This window comes from Momordica charantia (assembly GCF_013281855.1).
Source record: "Momordica charantia cultivar OHB3-1 chromosome 8 unlocalized genomic scaffold, Mcharantia_2.0 BLBB01000008.1, whole genome shotgun sequence".
In the NCBI taxonomy this organism is placed as follows: Eukaryota; Viridiplantae; Streptophyta; class Magnoliopsida; order Cucurbitales; family Cucurbitaceae; genus Momordica; species Momordica charantia.
Window position 1 is genome coordinate 13,231,653 of NW_028275166.1, and position 22,209 is coordinate 13,253,861.

The following is a 22,209-nucleotide window of genomic DNA, read 5'->3' on the forward strand; positions in this document are numbered from 1 at the left end:
GTGGAATAATAGAAGATTTAAGATTTGCAGTTTCATCGGCTTACCCTCACATTGAAGTGGAGTCGGATGGCAATCCGTCTAATCCAAGGGAATTTACGAACCATGGGGGAAGAGAGTAGCTGGTTGATGGAGATATAAGCCCTACTTCCCAATTTTGATTTCATCTCGTGGTGCTGGAAAAACGATTTTCTTCTTTGGCTTCTTCATATTGTACAAGGGGACTCACCTTCAAATTCTACCCGTGTGACGTTGTTTGGGATTTTGGATTCAAAATAAATGAGAGTGCAAGTGTACACCCGTCACAAGTAGTAAAACGAACGAGTATTTCGAGTATCGATCCTCAAGGACAAATGAAGTCTTTTTATAGGGAATGTTAATAATCAGTGACTTTGTAATTGAATTTGGGGTGACAAATAGTAAGGATAATGTTGGTTTTGATATTTAAAAACTCATTGCAATAAATCTAGGCTAGTTACTTCAAATTAGCTAAAAATACACAAACTTTTTCCAACTAGGCGCCAGGCGCCTCTCATAAATTTTCTTCGGTTTTACTTCGTCATCTTCTTATTTCTAAGTGATTTTGAAGGTTTAAGTCCATTCCTAATATGTCTATTAGAAAAAAGAACTTAATTTAGTAAAAACCAACCGTAACCTTAGGTCGAGGTCCTATGTTTAGGCTACTCGAGCGAAATCTTGATGAATGAAGAGAATGAGTTGCTTAATTTATAGGGACTTTAAGGTGGTTAGGAGGTTAAGAGCTTTGTGGAGAGCCATCAATTTAAAACACCTATTGGTTGGTTAGTTGTTGAATTGACAATGTTCAATGCATGGAAGACATATGGCAAGGCTTGGGAAGGCTTCAAATCACACGAAAACGTGCATTTTACATTAAGGCAATCTTGAGATTGGGGAAGGCGCCAAGCGCCTAGCTCGGAATTTTTCTGCACAAAAGTGTAATTTCTGTTAAAAATCAACTCTAAATGACGTAAAAACGTCCTATGTGCATGTATAACCTAACATAACTTAAAATGAAAGGTTTTTGACACTATAATAAGCTTAAAATACGATTTCCTAATTTAAAACGTTAGAAAACAGCACACATTTAAATTCTTTTTATCTTTATCAACCAGGGAAATAATGTAACTACTTCTATTTCAAAAATAAAAAAAAAGAAACACAATTAAGAATTTAAAATCCTTTCTATAATTTGAAATACAGTGATTTGAAATCATGACGGAAACACAGCATTAGCCTAAATAAAAAAAAAAAAAATTGCACGATGATTCCAAAATCGCGATGGATCTTCCACTTCGGTATCCCGCATATGAACTACCAATTCTTGGAAAGTAACTCACTCTCCAAACTGTGGCCTGAAAATTCAGCTTAATCCCTGTGATTTATGGCGTCAATCAATGGGATCCAGGAGGCACGATTCAACGTAATGACTCTTAAATTTGAAGGTGAGTGTAAATTGTAATCCTGAATGTTTCTCTGCGGTTTCTCTAGATAGCAGGTTTTCCATGTAAATTGTTTCTGGAAATTGAATCTATCTCACTGGTTTTGGTTAAAGAAATCAAGCTCTGGTAGAAAGTCATATCGCGTTGTTGGCTTCATTATCCTAACTTTGTTAATCCTCCCGACATTTACCCTAATATGTATCAGAACATTTTTCATAGAATTGTAATTATGATTGAGGATGGCTCGATCTGATGTTTGAAAGTTATATAGTAAGACTCCAAGGAAAAATAAAAGATAGAGAAGATGAAAAGATATTGTCCTAGACTTTATACTGCGGTTCCGGCATTCTTGACTATGATCACAAACCGTTTGACAGTTTCTTCTTTGAATTTTCATGCATTTTTCGATTGTCTTTGAGAGAATCTTCATAGCCAGGCTAATGTTGAACTGTTACAGAGTCAAACAAATGGATAATAGGACTATACAGACAACGGGATGCAAATAGTTCTGGCAGAGGAATCGTTAGCACTATACCATGATGGAAAAAAAATGGCAAAAAAATTTGTAACTAAACAAATTTCATCTCTGCATGTGGTCTTTCCTGGTGTTTAGAGTGGATGTCGTAAGTTTCTTGTTTCAGCACCATGTATCCTGTCTTGGCATGACTGCATGCATTGATGCTTTACAATGACAGCAAGGAGTAATAGGCCAATGCTACTGGCAACGCAATGAGCAAGCCCAGGAGTACCCTGTAACCAAAAGAAAACCTCATTTCAATATGTAGTTTTGATATATAACTCGCTTTTCATTAGACTGCTCAAATCACAAATGTTGCCGCCTCAACATTCTTTGATCTTTTGGCTTTTGGATGAGTGATATTGAAAATGTCTAGTTTGAAAATTGACATAGGAATTGACAATTACAATAGTTACCCTGTGCTTAAAACTTCTGGATGTATGTTATACTCTTTGGCAAAGACGAATGGAACAATGCCCTGGGGAAGTGCTGCCTGTAAGAAAAAGAAGAAATAAAAACATCAAATGGAATTGTCAATCCTGGTTGTGGACTTAATAATTTAAATTACGACAAACCTGCACAATTGCCACTTTGAGCAATCTGCCCCTGAGTCCTAGAACAACTGAGCATGCCGCCATTAGCGCAGGCCCAATTAAGAATTTCATTCCCATGGCCACCAGTGTCATCTTTGTCCCACATGCTATAATGCTAGGCCGTGAACCCATGAATAGACCTAATAAGTTAGACAATTAGAAGTTAGGTTTCTTTTCTCATTTTCTTGATGGAACTTCTGTAACATTTTCACTTCATACCTAAGCTGAACATTGCCATACCAAGTCCTCCATTTGACAAAATTTTTATCGATCTGTCAATAACTTCTGGCAATTTTACTCCCCACCTGTGAGCATGTTAATTTCATTCCAATACATCTATTAACTTTTTGAAGTGAGAGCTATTATTTAATCCTAAGTTCACCTGAATCGTATACTTGCCCAAATGAGTCCTAATATTGTTGCATGAGTATTGGGGTTGATGATAAGCTTCCTAGCAACTGTTAAGAGAATGGAACTGGTTTTGAGACTCCTTCCATTTCTGTTTCTTTCCTCCTCACTTTCTTCTTTTGCTCCCCCTTCTTGAGCTGTATCAATTGCCACTTTACAAAAAGACAAACAAAATAACTACAATGATTGGGTTTGACCAAATTAGCTTTCACATTTTGGTTACTTGAATTCGTGTGTGAGTATGTTGAGTATTCTTTGTACCAGCAAATACACTGGAATAGATATAGCACTCATGAATAATGGAAGTAGGAAGAGAAAAAATTTAGGAAATGAAGAAGAGTAATCAAGAGAAATTTGTGAGCTTCCATTCTTGGTTTTTTTTGTATGAAGGAAAGTTATTGAAGTTGATGGCATGAATACAGCCATTTCTATTGTGGGCTGTCCTAAATTCCTAATGTTATACATGAAGAATGACTTAAGCTGGGATGGTTATTGAAGTTCATGGCCTGAGTATAACCATTTTTGTTGGGGAAGTTCTAAACCTATACACAAAGAATGACTTATAAAGTTGAGGTGATTTGATTCTCTTTGTTCCTATTCTTAAAAAGCAAATTCCAATACCTACCTGTGGCTTCTAGTTCTGATGCTGGAGCTAAAGAAGCTGCTTTTGTGGTAGTGAACTCAAAGAGAAACAGTAATATGTTGTACCAGAGAATGCTCTGTAAGACGACTATCTGGGCAAGAAGCACATCTGCTTCACTACCGTACATGGCCTTCAGTACCGGTAGTCCAAGAATTAGAGTATTGGGCATAGTTGACAGAGAGAGACCAGTGATAATCCAATTTAATCCTCCCCGAGAGGTGATTTTAGTGATTGCTCCCAGCAGAGCAATAGCTAAAATTTTCTGAAGAAAGTCAGCGGATATCAGTAGCAGGTTCATTTTGTAGAGGTTGTTGTCTGAAATGACTTGAAATGATAACAGTGGGATTGAGAACTTTGCCACGAACTTGTTTATTCCAGAACACTGCTCCGGTGTGAAGAACTTCCACCATTTTATTGAGATGTAAGCTAACATCATGGCCGCGTACAGAGGGACTGTGGCTGCTACAACATGATAGACATCAGACAACGAAATCATGGTGACCAGCAGAAGAAGGATTGAAGATTTTTCTTATTGTCTATGGAAATTCCTGGTTAATAAAGCACTTTTCTCTGCTTTTCTTGATTGCATTATTAATCGATAAAAGCTCAGGTTCTGAACCACTGTTCCTTTTGAACCCTCTTCAAAAGTTCCAATAATACCCAGAATGACCTTCAACTCTCTTATTTATAGATGAGCATAAGTCTGTGTAGAGATCTTATAATATGAGAGGCATTTGCAGTTATATTATAATACCCTACCCAAACTTTTATTGTATTAACTGATAATTAAACTGCATATGCTATATGGTATTTTATTTACTTAGATTAAGAATTATCCATTATGTTATACATGAGTCGACAGTTTATGTATCACCTTTTTCTAATCCCTCGTGTGATGGTTAGATATGGAGTATTAATATTGTGATAATAATGTGTAAATAGCGGGACTGATTACTTATGAAAGTGGGGGGTATTTTTGTCACTAAAAGCTAAAAGTAGATTCCAGAATTCTTGTGCTCATGTGCTTTAGATTTATCACTTCTTTAAATAAAGGAGATCTAACTAGGCTGACATGATAGCTCTATAACTTCGAGGTTTAGTTTTTTACTTCATTTTGAAAGAACATGAAAAGGGATTTCCATCATTTTTAAAATTTTATTTTCCTCTTTTTCCTGCATTTAAATCAGTTGTGTATCTTTCATTTCAGCTGTTGTTCTTTTCTTGTTGAAGAATAATGCTTCAAGAAATGACCCAATACACACACCAGTTTTTCTTGCATGATTATAAAGCCTGTATCCACTCCTGTATTCTAAATTTAGCCTGCAGTTTTGTAGGCTTTTGATAATCTCTTTTTTGTTTATCTTGAAACAGTGGGAAGAAGGAATAAAGAACTGAATTGCAAGTGAAGTAATGGGAATACAGTGGCAGAGTTCATTGCAGAGTTGTGAGAAGGAATTTTTTTTTTCCCCCAAAAATGGTCAAAAGTGTGAGAATAATTGTCATGAGAAGGAATTTCCTTTTGGCAATGCCAAAATTTTCTTTGCTATACAAAACCTAATGTCTCTGTAGTTTCTTTACAATTGTAGGAAGCCATTGAAGATATCAGAAGCCTGATGACATCACCCTCTGCTTTTTAGAAGAATAATGCCAAAACCTTGTAGAGTCTGAAAAGCAGCAGCTCAAGAATTGGAATTTGATCCCCTGTTTTATTCATTAGAATTAGATCCTTTATTTATTATTCATAATAAATCATAGAGGATCCATTTCTGATAATAAAAATTGCCAACTCATTCAAAAGTCAAGACCATCTCATTCATTGATATGATCAAAAGCCAAAGCCAACCAAACAGCTCCATCCGACGGCTCTGATTTGATAGAAGTGTATAATCTGTGTTTCTAGTGGGCAAATAGTTGTTCAAATTTTATTCTCCACATTAATTCTTTTGATATAAAGGAATATGTATCGGCTCAAATTCTTTATGTTATAAAAATGTTGTGACATAGAATATCTTTTGATGGTGACTTTGCCCAGTGGTTTATGAAACACTGTTTGGTATCTGTTTTGGAAGGGGGTGATGTTGTCTGCAGCTTGTTCCCACTGAAAAGAAGATTTTCAGTTCTTTTGAAACTCTGCTAAAGAGATGATTTTTTCAGTTTTATATTGACGAGAAAAGTGATTTTGTCTTTAAAATATGTGCCAACAAGGAACTTCAAGTTTTCACAAATTCAAGACTCTGCAATGCACTTCTAGTTTGCACCAAAAAGGAAAAAAGTGTTTCTGATTAGTTTCTAATGTGAAATCTATATATTTGTTAAATCGTAAAGAAAGTAAAAGTAGATCAAGGTTTATTTCTCTATAGCGAGGTTTTTTTTGTTCTTATTACACAACATAGGTTAATATTCAATTTTTTCAGTAGGATAAATGTGCGTAGGAGCGTTAATGGGGCGGAGACGAGGATGACTTCACCATCCCACCCCTTATTTCATTCTCCATCCTCACAAAATTGGGTAAGTCTTCATTTGAATGGTTAAATTATTCAATCTCCATTTTTAAAGGAAAATTGTTTCCTAAGACATTAGAGTTTGAGAATTTTGAGAATGAAAGACGAGATTGTGAGAGTAGGAGCCCATGGGAAGGGAAGGAAATTTAGTTTTTATATACATTAAAAGAGGAAATGGGATGTGGACGGTATTCTCTGTTACTGTGGAGAAAAGTAACATCCACTAACATCCTTAAATGTGAGTGAAAATTTGAACCTCAGAACTCAAGAAAATGAATTGTACTGCTGAATTATATCGCTGTGATTTGGTTTTAATATTAAAAAAATGACATAATTTAGCTCATGAACGAGATTGAGCTCTACTTACTTCCATATAAAAGTTTTTATCCATTTGATGTGGTATTTCATACGAGTAAAAGTAGGAATCCTAAAACATGAATTTGGAAAATTTTGGTTCAAAATTAAAAGGGATTGTTGGATATCTAGTACCGTTCGGAAGTGCAAATTAATAATATCCTTTATCTATGATTACATTTACATCACAAATAATTTGTTTGGATTCGTGTTCTAACTTTCACAATTATATGGATGTGTTACAAGTTTTTATCAAGTGATAAACTAAAAAAGGTGCTGCATTAAAACTAATATTAAAACGTTGATAAAAAGAAAAACTAATATTAAAATAGAGAGCTAACCCCAATTTTTTAAATTAAAAAAATCATCACTACGAGAGAATATATAATTTGCCCAAATTGTTCAAACATCCTATAATTATGGACAACAATTGGGCTGCAACCAAATTGGTAAAGAGCTGCATGCCCCTGATTTCTTTTCAGCTGATTCTTTGGTAATTTATAAAGTTAATTGCTCCCAAAAAAAAGAATGTATAAATAATATTTTGTTGTTATTAGGATTTTTATTTTTTAAGCTTGTTCCAATGATTTAATACAATCACTTAACAGGTTGGATATATTTTATTTTTCCTTCTATTTTCTTTCTTTTTCACTGCAAAGTAGTCAACTAGAAGTAGACGCCAACCAACTAGAGTACTAGAAATAAAAGATCATTGACTTGAGAGAGACGACTTTAGCTCAATCCTTCGTAACGAACTTATTTTGTTTGAATGTTGTGAGGTTCTCATATTCTTTAGTTAAATAAGTTTTTGTAAAGTTTTAAAAACGAAAAATGAAATATGGGTAATATAATCATGTTAATAATGTATAATAAAATCATTTTAAGAGTGAAAAACAACACAATTTTAAGGAGTATAGACTCGTGATTTCAACGAAATAGTTGATCAAGCTAGTTAGACATGTATTAGCATGATAATTAAGAAGAAGAAAAGCTGGATGCAATGATACTAAAGAAAGAGTGTGCACATTGAAGGATACCTTCAAAGAGGAAAGTATTGGACATCAATTTGTTATTCGCCATATATACTTTGACGTTTATGTTATAATGAGACTTTAATTTTATGGAGCGGTTGATACTTGATAGAGGAACCATCCATCACAAGTGTTTATGCAAGAATCTGCACAACGGTTCTTCACGAATCGAGCTCGAACCCGGTCTCCGGTTCCGACCTGAACACTAGAGTGGACCTGCACAAGAGGGTGAGCACTCCGACGCTCAAGTCAGTATAGATCAGACTCCTTATTTAGTTCGAGGTGAGATTCGATACCTGAGCGTAAAATGAACTCCTCTATTTATAGGTAGCGGATCCGACAGTACACACGACCGGCGGTTACATGTCTTTTTCTCATATCGGGCCTATCGAGTTCCGAGCAGGTCGGACCCTAGTCAGGTCGAACTTTGGTTCCCACACTTAGTCTTTTACAGCGGGCAAACTTGGTCCACCTCGGTAGGGCCGAGGTGGACCTAAGCAATCCTCATTTATTCGGTTTCTTCAAAAATGAATAATGGTCCTCCACGTGTCCCGGGTGTATTTACCCCTAAACATTGGCCCCCTCTCTGTTAGGTTCGATCTCGACCTGACAGAGAAGTTCATTCGAATCTATTTTGGACACGTGGCGACTTTCTATTAGTAGAGGGAATACGATCGTTGCGGAATACGTTTCGACCTGCCAGGTTGTCGGAACACTCAAGCGTTTCGCCGTTGCGTATCCCGAGAAGATCCCAGCCGTTCATTGATTACACGTGTACGGCGCGGAGGTTTTTCCGATCAGCTATAAATAGTCCCGAAACTTCAGGTCAAACCTTACGTTTCCTGATTTTCTGGAGTTCGATCTGAAACCGGCTCGAACCCTTTCTCTAGGTCAGTCACTTCTTCTTGCTCTTACTCTTCTCTCAAACATGGTAGTTTTTTTATCTTCCCCCTCCAATAGTGATAGCCTGGGTAGTGTAGGCCGGACGATAAGTAGTTCGCCCCCCAAACCAAGTGACTCTGAGGAGGTCTTAGCTCGTAGGCTAGAGTCCGAGCTTGAAGAAATAGAGAACTTTAGGTTCTCGGATGATGGAGAGGATAGTGATACCTCCACCTCGGGTCAGGGTTTGGAGTACCCTTCTAGGATGCCCGAGCATTATCTTGGACCCCTTCGTAGGGGGTTTAACATTCCGAACGATATCCTCCTTAGGATTCCGGAGGAAGGGAAAAGAGCTGACAATCCCCCAGAGGGATGGGTCACTCTTTATTTAAAAATGTTTGAGTACGGCCTCAGACTTCCTCTTCACCCCTTTGCCCAGGAGTACTTAAACCGAACTGGACTGGCTCCTGCTCAAGTGGCCCCCAATGGGTGGGGTGTCATTTTTGCTTTAGCCATTCTTTTTTGGTTACGAGCTCGGGATGAGGACGAGGCCGAGCTGCTAAGTGTTGATCAGCTCCTTGGGTGTTTTGAGGCTAAGAGGATAGCCAAAAAACCTGGCCGGTATTATATGTGCGCAAGGAAAGGCGCGGGTGGTATAGTCAAGGGGCCGACCTCCATCAAGGGATGGATAGGAAAGTGGTTCTTTGCCTTGGGAGAGTGGCTGGCAAAGGACGAGTCAGGTCGTCCTTTCTTTAACGTGCCTGCTAGGTTTGGGAACCTAGGTATGGAGTCTTTCTTGTCTTTTTTTTTTCTTTCAGCTTCTTGGTATTCATATCTAACTCGAACTTTTACTTTGTGCAGTATAGATCAAGCCGATTCCCGAGCTCGGTCAAGCCACTTTTGACACCCTCAAGTATTACAAGGAGACCTTCCCCAAGGGAAGGAAGATCGGAACCTTGGTCACGACAAGCTTTTCCTGGAATCGGGGCTTCTTGACTACAACCCCTTGGTTCGACCAATCGAAGCTTCGAGGCCAAACTCCGAGCTCGGTGAGTCGTGTTCGATCTCCTTTTCAACTTTTATTTCAAGTTTTCACTTCTGACATTTCTTCTTATTCGCACTGCAGCTATGGTGTGTGGATTCACAAGCAGCGTGAAACGCAAGTCTAAGGGCCGTGCTCACGCCCTTAAGACAATTCAAAGCTCTGACCAAGTTACCCCTGCTGTGGATCAGAATGCAGCCCAGGACCAGGCGGGTCCATCTTCTGCAGCTCCAACTCTGGTGATCGAGTTGGATTCGTCCGGGGAGCGCTCCAGAGAGAAGCGCTCAAGGAATGAGTCCGAGGCCTTGGACGTGTCACCTCTTCGTGAGGTGAAAGAGTGCTCTCCTCTGAAGAGGAGGAAGAAGAAGAAGAAGACCACCTCCTCCTCGGAGGTTGGACCCCGAGGCCCCCTGCCTTCAAGCCTCGCCGACCTGGTAGATGACCCTGAAGCTCGGATGGGGGGCACATCCGATGTGAGGATGCGATTCAGAATGGAACCGTCGAGCTCCGGGGTGAAGGACCAAGTGTCACGCATCTCGGCTTCATGCTTGGATCGCTGTCTAAGGAGAGCGTCCAAGTTCATAAGTGATCCGGGGTCCGTGCTGCAACGAACCATCGACCATGCTGTTGAGGTAAGATATGCCCTTACACTTATTTTTTCGTATTACAGCTCATTCTGACCTGACTTTGCCTTTTATGTCTTGCAGGCGTTCACTGCCTCCATCCATTCAGCAGTCATGATCAAGGCCGAGCTGGATGGAAGGGAGGCCTTGGCAGCGAAGGAGAGGGAGAATTCCTCTGCTGCCCTGGAGGCTGCCACTACGCTCAAGGGGGAGCTGCTGAAGACTCGGAGCGAGGTGGACATCCTGAGGGCTGAGGTTGAAGCCAAAGCCGAGCTGCTGAGGAGGGAGGATGAAAGGCACAAGGCCCACCTCCGAGCTGCCCACGCTATCACTAAGGGGCTGGAGAAGGAGAAGTTCCAACTCCTTAAAGAGAAGGACGACCTGCTCCAGGCCTTCGAAGGGAAAGTCGCTACAATTGGGCGTCTCAATGCTGAGCTGAGGGCAGAGAAGGAGCGTCTGACCAACGGGGCTCTCCTTGAAGCAGCCTTCAGGCAACACCCAGATTTTGATGGGTTTGCTAAAGATTTTAGCGATGCAGGCTTCAAATTCCTGATGAAGGGGATTGCTGCTGACATGCCACACCTCCAGGTCGACCTCGGCGATCTGAAGAAGAAGTACGCTGAGAAATGGGCTTCTAGGCCTAATGGCACCCCAGGTCCTGCATCCCTGGTGGACAAATATGTCAGAGATCTAGACTCTGACTACTCCGACCTAGAGGAAGAGGAAGCTCCTAGCCAAGAGCCCAACGAGATCGGCACTACGCAAGAGGAGGTTCCTTCTCAGCAGGATGGATCTCAGGAGGTTAACCTTCTAGGCTCCCGGGGCGAGTTGTCTTCCCACCTCGGAAGTAGCTGAGACTCTCTCTCCTTCTATCTTTATATATATTTTTTGTAAGTCTTTTGGGCAGAGCTGCAAGGTATATAAGCCTTGGCTCTGTCCTTTTTAATCAATGAAAGTTCCATTGCTCCAATTCTATCTGTTCTTCTGTTACTTCTTTTGGGTTTTTAACCTTGCAACTTGAAACTTACAAATGAATAAATTCATCTCGCACTTTTAACCCATAACTTTTTGTAAGTTTAAAGGCTTGTGAGATAACTCTTTTCACATCGCACCTCTTTCCTAAGGTTTGAATTTGAGAGTTTTTATTAAACTTTAACATTTCTCCTCGAACTCGGAAGTCCAAAGATGAAATCAAGCAATTTGAACTTAAACTCAAATGTTCCAAGGTTTTGAATTTTAAGTTCATAATTAGTACTCACATCGCACCTCGAACCCGTAGGTTTAGAGGATTTGAATTTTCTGAACCTTTAACATCGCACCTTTAACGTTCAAAGGATTGAATTTTGGATCGTAATTGATTTTGACATCGCACCTCGAGCCCGTGGGTTCTGAGGTTGCCGACTTTAAGCCTTGCGGGAGTTCGCGGCCCCCATTTAATTTCTAATCGAACTCGGAGTTATGAAATTAAATAACCCCATTTACCGAAAGTTCCGCCCCTTGAAAATTTTCACAAGCCCAATTTGGGACTATTTTGACATTTCAGGGGTAATAGCGCTTCAAGTGCTCTGCGTTCCATGGATGCGCAAGCACTCTTCCCTCAAGGTCGGCCAGCATATAAGTTCCAGGTCGGACTATACCTTTTACTTCGAATGGTCCCTCCCAACTTGGGTCAAGGGTGCCGACATGACTCTGAATTTTCCTTAAGACCAAATGTCCGACTTGGAAATTTCGAGGTCGCACTCGGGCATTGTAATGTCTGGCCATTCTGTTCTGTTACTCTGCTAAGCGCAGCTGAGCCATTTCCCTTTTCTCTTCCAACAAGTCCAGGTTAAGGAGTAGCTCTTCCTCGTTCTTAGTTGGCTCGTACTGCTCTACCCTGTCCGTTGGTATGCCGATCTCGACTGGTACAACAGCTTCGGAACCAAAGGCTAGTGAGAACGGAGTTTCGCCGGTTGACTCCCTTGGGGTGGTTCGATATGACCACAGAACTTCAGGTAGCTCCTCGGCCCATCTTCCCTTTCCGGAGTCCAATCTTAGCTTGAGCTCTCGCTTTATGATCTTGTTTATTACTTCAACTTGTCCATTCGCTTTTGGATGCGCAGGGGACGAACTGAGGTGGCTTATACCAAGTTTTCTGCAAAAATCCTTGAACTTTGCATTGTCAAACTGTTTTCCGTTGTCCGTCACAATAGCATTGGGTATGACAAAGCGGCACACAACGTTTGTCCATACGAACGACGTGATTCTGGACTCTGTGATGTGGGATAGGGCCTCAGCTTCGGCCCACTTTGTGAAGTAGTCCACAGCGACAACTGCGAACTTTGTTTGTCCTTTGCCAAGAGGAAAAAGACCTATGATATCCACCCCCCATTGCGCAAATGGCCATGGGGCCGAGATAGGGGTGAGCAGTTCGGGAGGTTGATGGATAATGTTTGCGAAACGCTGGCAGTTGTCACACGCTCTCACAAACTGCTTTGCATCCTGCTCGACACTAGGCCAATAGTACCCTTGTCGAACCACCTTGGCCGACAACGACCTGGCGCCAGAGTGGTTTCCACACACCCCTTCATGAACTTCCCTAAGAATGTAAAGGTCTTATTCGGGAGTCACACACTTGAGGAGAGGCAGGGAGAAGCCGCGTCGGTACAACATTCCTTCTCGGAGTGTGAACCGAGCTGCTCTTCGCGCCATCTTCTTTTGCTCATTCGGATCTTGCGGTGGGTTTCCTTTGATGAATTCCACGATTGGGTCCATCCAAGTAAGTGATGGGGTATCAACCTCCATTACATCTGGCTCCAAGATTGAAGGAGTGTCCAAGATTTCGACCGGGACCGATCTAGCCAGGTCAGTCTCGTATGCTGATGCCAACTTGGCTAAGGCGTCTGCATTAGAGTTCTCAGATCTTGGAACTTGACTCACCTCGTAAGTCTCGAACTGGGCAAGGTGCGATCTGACCTTGCTCAGATATTTTTCCATCCGGGGGTCCTTTGCTTGGTACTCCTCCTTGATCTGATTTACAACTAGCTTGGAGTCACTAAAGACCTTTATGCGACTGGCCCCCAGTCCTTTGGCAACGCGCAGGCCTGCTAGGAGTGCTTCATACTCGGCCTCATTATTTGACGTCCGAAAGTTGAACCGCAGAGCATATTCGAATCACTCACCTCCTGGTGCGAGCAAGAGGATTCCTGCCCCCCACCCCCTCTCGTGAGAAGATCCATCAACGAAGATCGTCCACGGGAGGTCGGATTTGACCGACTGAGGTGGTGGAGTGAGCTCTGCGATAAAGTCGGCTACTGCTTGTCCTTTCATTGCAGTTCTGGGCTCGAACTGGATGTCGTACTCGCTCAACTCCAATGCCCACTTCATCAGACGCCCTGATGTTTCAGGCTTAAGGAAGATATTCTTCAGGGGCAAGTTTGTAAGTAGTACGACCGTGTGCGCTTGGAAGTACGGCCTAAGTCTTCGGGTCGAGGTGACTAAAGCGAGGGCCAGCTTCTCCATTTAGGGATATCTGGTCTCAGCCTCGGTCATGGCCTTACTGGTGTAATAAACGGGGCTCTGGCTTGCACCCTCCTGCTTGATCAGTGCCGAGCTGACGGCGCTAGCAGATACCGCTAGGTACAAATGGAGTTTTTCCCCTGGTAGTGGCTTCGCGAGTAGAGGTGCTGAGCAGAGATAGTCTTTTAACTGTCCCAGCGCTTGTTCACACTCTTCCGTCCATTCGAACGGTCCCTTCTTCCTAAGAACTTTGAAGAACGGTAGACACTTGTCTGTCGATCTTGACACGAACCTATTCAAGGCTGCGATCTTGCCATTGAGGCACTGAAGCTGCTTTAGAGTCTTGGGTGCCTTCATCTCGAGCACGGCCTTTATCTTCTCTGGGTTTGCCTCAATCCCAGGGTTATTAACCATAAAACCAAGGAATTTTCCCGAGGAGACTCCGAAGGCGCACTTGATCGGATTGAGCTTCATTTGGTACTTGTGTAGTACTCCAAAGGCTTCGATCAAATCGGAAAGATGCGACTTTGACTGCTTGCTCTTGACAAGCATGTCGTCCACATACACTTCCATATTCCGACCGATCTGCTTGGCGAACATTTTGTTCACCATCATTTGGTAGGTCGCACCTGCATTCTTTAGGCCAAAAGGCATCACCTTGTAGCAGTGCAGACCTTGGTCTGTTATGAACGCGGTGTGATCTTGGTCTGGCAAATGCATTTTAATTTGGTTGTATCCGGAGTAGGCATCCATAAAGGTGAGTAGCTCGTGCCCGGCTGTTGTGTCCACGAGCTGGTCGATCCTCGGAAGGGGGAAGCAGTCTTTTGGGCATGCCTTATTTAAATTTGTAAAGTCCACGCACATTCTCCACTTCCCGTTGGATTTTTTAACTAATACAACGTTAGATAGCCACTCAGGATATATAATTTCTCGTATATATTCAGCTTTTAAGAGTTTGTTTACTTCCTCAACAATTACATCACTCCACTCTTTATTTACAGGTCTTCTCTTTTGCTTTACAGGTCGAAATGATGGGTCTATGTTGAGACGATGCACCATGATCTTTGGGTCGATACCAGGCATGTTCTCGTGAGACCATGCGAAGACGTCCGAGTTAGACCTGAGGAAGTTGATCAGTTCTTCCCTGTCAGTGGTCCCCAGCTTGATTCCTATGCTTACTTGTTTTTCGGGGCTAAGTAAAGGAACAAGCTCGAGCTCTTCTATTGGCGGGGAGAACTGCTTTTTGCCTTCCTTTGGTAGGTCGGCCTCTGACTCCTGCAACTTGCCACGATTGGTTTGTTCTTCCAGGGCGCATACCGCCGATCCCTTGAGCGCGGATGCATAACACTCCCGTGAGGTTTTTTGCTCACCTTGGACCGTGCCCACCCCATTCGGGGTTGAGTACTTCAGGACTTGATGCAGTGTGGAGGGGACGGCCCGAAATGAGTGGATGACGGGTCTCCCGAAAATGGCGTTATAGGCCGATCTGCCATCGATCACCACGAACTCGGCCATCTGCGTTACTTGGGTATCATCTTGCCCGATAGTTACCGGCAGGTCGATGCACCCTTCAGGGGAGACCGATTCTCCAGAGAATCCAACCAAGGGTGTTGGACTCTTCTTCAATTGTGACCTGGTCTATCCCAATGCTAGATATGTTGGGAGGGACAAGATGTTGGCAGATGCGCCTCCATCAACCAATACTCTTCGGACCAGGACGTGATCAATCAGAGGGGCGATCACCAGTGCATCGTTGTGAGGCAAGTGAACCCCCTCCAGGTCGGCGTCACCAAAAGTGATGGAGCAGGTGGGCTTCTGCTCCCTGATGATGCATACTTCGCGCCTGGCCTCCCGAGCTAGCTCCTTTCTTTGTTTCCGGACTGGCCCCCGCTCGGACCTCCGAAAATAGTATTGATGACCGCAGGCCGGTCTTCTCATCGAGGTGGCGTTCTTGAACGCTTCCTCTCTTCCTTTTTTTCGACCGAGTTAGACCTCGGTTTGCCCACGAATTTTTTGAAGTAGCGGTCTTGAATGAGGTCTTCAATTTGGCGCTTCAACTCCCAGCAACTTGTCGTATTGTGGCCGTGATCGCGATGAAAACGGCAATACTTATCTTTGTTGTATTTTTCTGGGTCTCCTCGGAGCTTCTCAGGTAGCTTGAGGAGTTTTTCCATCCCGTTTTCCTCGATGTTCGTGAGTATCTCGAAGATGGGGATGGTGGTTGGAGTGTACCATTCATAAGGTCGGCTCCGGGTAGGGCCGCTCTTCGTCCTACGGTACTCTGTTCTACTACTGGAGGAGGATGGTCCCTTTTCTTTGGACCTGACATCAGTCCTCCTTTTCTCCTGGCTTAGTTTTTTCTGATCGACCTGCTTTTCAGGTCGGCCAGTCTTGGTTCGGAGGAGCTCTTGCCCATCAATAAATTTCTTCGCCTTTTGCAATACTTCGGCGAAGGTGGCTGGAGCCTCCTCCCCAAGTTTTATGGTTAAGGTCTCATCGGCCAGGCCTGTGAGGGAGTAGCACATGGCCGAATCGTCGGAGTAGTGCACGACCTTTAGCTGCTCCTCCTGGAACCTTGTGACATATTCTCTCAGCGTCTCTCCTTCCCTCTGCCTGATTGTGGCAAGGTGAGTCGCTATCTTTCTGTCATAATTCTGAGAGGAGAACTGACTGACGAATTCCTTCCTTAGTTGGGAGTAGGTCGAGATCGACCTGGCCGGCAGTCTTCGGTACCACAGGCGCGCGCTGCCGGTAAGCGCGATCTGGAAGGCGCGGCATTTGATCGCATCCGTCGCCGCTTGAAAGTCCATGAGGCCCTCGAAGACCTCAACATAGTCTTTAGGGTCCTTAGACCCGTTATAGGGCTTCATGGCGGGAGTCTTGAACTTCGGAGGGATTGGAGCCTCCAGGATGTCCGCAGTTAATGGCGATTCTCCCAAGTCGCCATCGTCGAACGAACAGTTTTTCTTTTCGCACCTGGCCTTAAGCGCCTCGACCTGCTCATCGAACCTGTGCTTCATCAGGTCGAACTCTTCCCTAGTGATCACAGCTTCTGGTGCTAGAGGCTTGTATTTTGATTGAGCCTTTAGGTTCGAGTTGGAGAATTCTGGGGAGTAGGAAGGAGAGTCTTCCGGCTCCCGAGATGCTCTCTTCTTCTTTTCAGTGAGATGCTTTCTCAGAACATTGTCCCGCAAGCTGTAATCCACTCTCCATTGTTGGGAATGGGCTCGCGATCGCCAGGTTGGATAGATGGAGCTTCCTTTTCTCCAGGTGCGCCCGGAGCTATAGAGGGAGACGCAGTTTGGTTAACACGCGTTGCCTCGGCGTACATTTCTTCCATTATGCGCAATCGATGGCGCATATCATCCAACTCGCGCTGGAGAGTAGACAGAGCTTCGGGGTCTGCTTCCTGGTTGGCCCTTTGGGAGGTTTTTCTCGACGTTCCTTCTCGGCCTCTGTTGGCTTTTGAGGGTTTCGGGTGAGCAGGTGGTAGCTCTTGATTCGCATGGCGGGCAGATCTGCGTGGCAGATCTCCCTCTTGCCCTGCTCGGACCTGGTCCTCGACTATTCTTGCACCAAGGTCTCGCTGAGGGCCATTGTCAGCGTTCACACCCCTCTGTTCTGTCGTATTGGCAGAGTTTGATGGATGCACCATCTTTGCGTGTATTTTTATTATTTTTTATTATATATATTTTTTTAGATCGGGATGACTTAGGATGTCCTTCCCCACAGACGGCGCCAAATGTTTATGCAAGAATCTGCACAACGGTTCTTCACGAATCTAGCTCGAACCTGGTCTCCGGTTCCGACTTGAACACTAGAGTGGACCTGCACAAGAGGGTGAGCACTCTGACGCTCAAGTCAATATAGATCGGACTCCTTATTTAGTTCGAGGTGAGATTCGATACCTGAGCGTGAAATGAACTCCTCTATTTATAGGTAGTGGATCCGACAGTACACACGACCGGCGGTTACATGTCTTTTTCTCATATCGGGCCTGTCGGGTTCCGAGCAGGTCGGACCCTAGTCAGGTCGAACTTTGGTTCCCACACTTAGTCTTTTACAGCGGGCAAACTTGGTCCACCTCGGTAGGGCCGAGGTGGACCTAAGCAATCCTCATTTATTCGGTTTCTTCAAAAATGAATAATGGTCATCCACGTGTCCCGGGTGTATTTACCCCCAAACAACGAGTTCCATTATTGTGATTTGTTAGAAATATGTAGGGAGACATGGTATGATAACTAGATGTGATGCCCTAGATTGACCATGGTTAGGAATGAATAATTTATTTTGCAACAGAAGTTTGTGATTTAGAATTTGATTCACATTATTTTATTTTGACCATAAAATAAATAGGAGCAGTTGGATGACAATGCCATTTTGGGTTATGAATGTGTATACTCCTTAAAGAGTCGGTAAAATGGGAATCAGGCCACGACAGCCTTGAAACTGGATATGAGTAAGGTATATGACCGTATAGAATGAGTTTTTTTGAACATATTATGCTAATGCTGGGTTTTGTTGAGTCTTGGGTAAATCTGGTAAAATTATGTCTAGTTACGTATTCCTTTAATTTTAATGGTGAGTGGGTGGGTCATATTATTCCATCCCGAAGTCTGCGATAGGGAGAGCCCTCTCCCCCTATTTATTTTTGTTAAGCGCAGAGGGACTTTCCTATATTTTCTAGGGTGTAGCGGAGACGAACGATCATCGGTATGTCTATCGCTTGGTGCAGTCCCCCTATTTCTCATCTGTTTTTTTTGTTGATGACGGTTTACTATTCTTCAAAACTAAGTTGTTCGATGGAGCTATGGTTCGGTTGATCCTCCAGCTTTATGAATGAGCATCTGGTCAGACAATTAATTTTGATAATTCTATAATTTCTTTTAGCTCGAATTCCTCCGATGAATTATAACATGCAATTAGTTTGTTATTTGGCATTCGGCGGACTAGGTATCATGAACAGTATTTGGGACTCCCTTCGTTCATGCCGAAAAATCGTAGGAGTATCTTGGGTTTCATTAAAGAAAGGATTTGGCGTCATTTACAAGGTTGGATGGACTGTCTCTTCTCGATGGGAGGAAAAGAACTTCTTATTGAAGTGGTAATTCAACCTATACCTTGCAACACAATGAATTGTTTTCCCTTGCATAAAGTGTTGATTCAGGAGATTCATCAATTGATGGTGCGGTTTTGATGGAATTGTGTGGCTGGTGAATAGATGGATTTATTGGGTGAGTTGGGCTGATATGTGCCGTCCGAAATGTTTGGGTGACTTGGAGTTCAAAGATTTGGAACTTTTTAATCCGTCCCTATTGGCGAAACAAGGTTGGCGGGTGCAACGGATACTTCCTTTCTCGTGTCAAAAGGCCGGTATTTCCCTCGTGGAACTTTTCTGGATGTGCGCCTCGATTGGTCCCCCTCGTTTATCTGGCAGAGTCTTCTTTAGGGGTGGGTTCTTCTTTAGCGAGGTCTTCATTGGCAGGTCGGTAATGGGGAGTCAATTCCGATTTGTGACTCTAATTGGCTCCCTCAAGATTACTCCTTCCAAATCAGTTCGAGTCATCGGCTTTCAGCCACAAGTCAGGTTTATGATTTAATTACCGCTTCGGGGGCTTGGAACGAGGGGTTGATTCGGGCAAGTTTGGATGCTCGGGAGGCCGAGTTGATTTTCACCATCCCTTGGTTGTGTGAGCCATCCGGACCAACAGATCTGGCATTTTGGATAAGACTGGTCCTTTTTTTTTTTTTTTGTCAAGAGTGGATACAAACTAGCCCAACAGTATGGTTTGCACCATGGATCGTCATCATCGTCATTGGCTGAGTTGATTCGTTGGTGGAAGGTTCTGGAATATTACAGATTCTGAACAAGATAAAAATCTTTTTATGACGGGCCTGTCACGAGTGCCTGCCTACGTGTTCGGCTTTAATTCGGCAAAATGTGGACATTTCGAATATATGTCATTTGTGTGGTAACAAGGGGGAGGATATTCTTTACCTCTTTTGGTTTTGTAGTGTGACCCAATCTTTTTGGTTCCAGTCAAAATTTGCTCATCTCTATCATGCCGACCTCTTCCAAATTTATTTTTTCTTCTCTTTGAGCTTATCCAGTGGTGGGATTTTGAGGAGCTTTATGTTTTTCTTTGGGCCATCTAGAGTATTCAGAACTAGTCTCGTTCAATAGGACTCTCTTTGCTAGTCCTATTAGCCCTTGGGTGGAACGGTAAGTTTAGTCTTACCGTACTGCTATGGCATCTCGACTTGGGCAGCTACTATGCGATCCCCACGAGCATCCTGTAGGTGGCAGCCTCCTCCACCTAGGGGATTTAAGGTGAATTGTGATGCATCACTCTCCCCCAATTCATCGGGTGCAGGTGTGGGTGTTGTCTTCGGGATTCGACTGGAGTGTGTCTTCTCGCTGCTACCTTTTTTCTTCCTCACTGTGACTTAGTTGACATGGTGGAAGCTTTTGATATTAAGGAGGCTTTGGGTTTGGCTCTAGAGACGGGGTTTCGTACGCTCCACGTCGAGATTGATTCGTTGCGCTGCTTTCGACTCTTGGCAGGTGATATCGAGGGAAGTGGGGATGCTTCTTTCTAATGTTCGGCGTCGCTGCAATTTGTCAGGATCTATTACTTTTTGCTTTACTTTTCGGGTTTTCGGGAGGGTAATGGTGCTGCACACCAGTTAGCTAGAGTTGCTCTAGTGCAACGTGTTAATAGGGTGTGGCTTGAGGAAGTTCCCACAGCCATCATCCGAGTTCTTGCTTTTGATTGTCTTTCTTGCTTCCCTTGATTTGTTTGTTCACTATTGCTATTGAAAAAAAAGTATTTATGGTCCTTTTTCATTAAAGTGCCTCTGTTACTAAAGATTTCTACTACTTGTAACCTTACCTATGGACGCTCAAAACCAAGCCCAATATGAACTATTTATGGGCCACATGGTCAGGGGCCCAACTCAACTTATTGGATTTGGTTATTTTTTGTCACTTTTTCCTCGTATATATCAACGTATTCGCTCCATAAAGAAAGATCTAAAATTTGAACATTTCAAACATTTCTTTCAAATTAATTGATCGATATATAAGTAATTTTATGAGCTGTTAAATGAGATCTTATGTATCTCTAAGTCGCCAGATCCAATGATAAAAAATAATTAATTAATCCATATTATCGATCTAAATTTATGGCCAACTCAACGGTAATTGAAATTGTCTACCAAGAGGTCAGGAGTTCGAATCCACCACCCCCATTTGTTCTACTAAAATAATATACATGCCACTTGTTCTACTATATATATATGTAAAAAAAATAATTCTATTTTTAGAAATATTACCAAAATTGTATAAACGTTTTAGAAACAACGAAAACAAGTTTTTTGTTTCTTGTTCTACCGCTTTCAATTTGTTCAAACATAAATAAAAATATTGTTTTTATCATTATTGAATCAAGAATCATGCAGTAATATTTTTATTTATTAAAAAAAGAGGAAACAGAAAAAGAAAATTACCAAAATGGCCCTAATAATACTTTCTAGCTAGTATATATGGAAACGAGTAAACACAATATGGAACCATTTATTTTTCTAACTCTCCATTTAAACGTCATAAAAATGGTAGGCCTATTGAATAAACTATCTCAGTTATTTTTATCAAGTAAATTATCAAACTATCCCAGTTAATATTAAGATCGATAATCATTATATAATATATTTGTTTCTAAATAAAAGATTTTACGAAGAAAAAACAAATATGTTATGGTCTAGACTTAACCAATTCCTTACACATATATATTATTATTCCGACATGCATTAATCCCTAGCACAAATAATTTGAATAAGATTAACTGCAACTTTTAATTCATAGAATTAGATTATGTAAAATAACGTTATTGAGATGAAGTACCTAGTCTTATTCACATATAACGGTATACTTTTAGGTTACTTTTAACATAACGGTAGGCTTTTAGGTTACTTTTAACACATTTGCATCTTCTAGGACGACTATATACTATTCAACATTATATCTATAATCTTAAATTTTTCAAACAATAAATATTATGTTTAAACTAAAAATAGAATTAACTAAACAAATTACTTATTTTATTCATGTTCAATAAAATACTAACAAATTACAAATTTGTAGTTTTCTTTCGAGTACCTACAAATTTGTAGTAATTTTCTTTCGAGTACCTACAAATTTGTAGTTAAAACATATTTTAATAGGTTTTTTATTTTATTTTATCGGGGCTAGGGTAATTTGAATCTTAACAAAAACCTTGTTAAAATAAGGAATTATAGTGTATAATATAGTTTTTTTCAAAACTAATTCCGTGAATATTGTAGTTTTGAAATCATCTCTTAAAAAGACGGTTTCGTTAAATGACGTTGATGTGGTTATAGATTGTTTTTATATCTATCTATAAGGTCCTAAATTTGAGCTTTGGTCGTAGCTAACATTTTTAGAGATTTTTTTTTTTTGGTAAAATACATTTTTGGTCTTTAAAGTTTGAGATAGATGTCTACTTGATTCCTGAAGTTTCAAAATCAACACTTTTGACCCCTGAGGTTTGAGGTAGGTGTCTAATTGGTCCCTGAAGTTTCAAAATGAACACTTTTAGTTTTTGAAGTTTAAAGTAGGTGTCAACTTGGTCCTGAAGTTTTAA

The 22,209-nt window shown here is 41.9% G+C and overlaps 1 protein-coding gene and 1 long non-coding RNA gene across 4 annotated transcripts; one reads left to right on the forward strand and one right to left on the reverse strand.

The window, feature by feature from the left end:
- The first annotated feature begins 176 nt into the window (after positions 1-176).
- On the forward strand, positions 177-5,686 carry LOC111019982 (uncharacterized). The gene is made up of 2 exons (XR_002602601.2): positions 177-1,460; positions 4,990-5,686. It is a non-coding gene; the product is annotated as an uncharacterized LOC111019982 (long non-coding RNA).
- On the reverse strand, positions 1,763-4,975 carry PIN8 (Auxin efflux carrier family protein). Of its 3 annotated transcripts, none has more exons than XM_022296515.2 (6): positions 3,638-4,975; positions 2,950-3,152; positions 2,787-2,872; positions 2,550-2,707; positions 2,391-2,467; positions 1,763-2,207 (listed from the first exon to the last, which is right to left on the reverse strand). In XM_022296515.2, exons 1-6 carry the CDS (start codon positions 4,112-4,114, stop codon positions 2,141-2,143), a joined length of 1,068 nt encoding a protein of 355 aa, XP_022152207.1. In that variant the 5' UTR covers positions 4,115-4,975; the 3' UTR covers positions 1,763-2,140. The 3 variants fall into 3 exon arrangements, with proteins under 3 accessions (XP_022152207.1, XP_087983975.1, XP_022152206.1); XM_088127849.1 differs by having other exon boundaries at positions 2,950-3,112; positions 3,601-4,974; XM_022296514.2 differs by having other exon boundaries at positions 2,950-3,127; positions 3,601-4,973.
- Positions 5,687-22,209: the final 16,523 nt, after the last annotated feature.

Bases quoted from the DNA above. Each gene is read 5' to 3' on its own strand.
- PIN8 (XM_022296514.2), bottom strand. From the start codon at position 4,114: ATGATTTCGTTGTCTGATGTCTATCATGTTGTAGCAGCCACAGTCCCT. The intron at 3,128-3,600 runs GTAGGTATTGGA...CTTTTTGTAAAG, and splicing joins ATCAGAACTAGAAGCCACAG to TGGCAATTGATACAGCTCAA. The intron at 2,468-2,549 runs GTTTGTCGTAAT...TTTTTCTTACAG, and splicing joins TCAAAGTGGCAATTGTGCAG to GCAGCACTTCCCCAGGGCAT.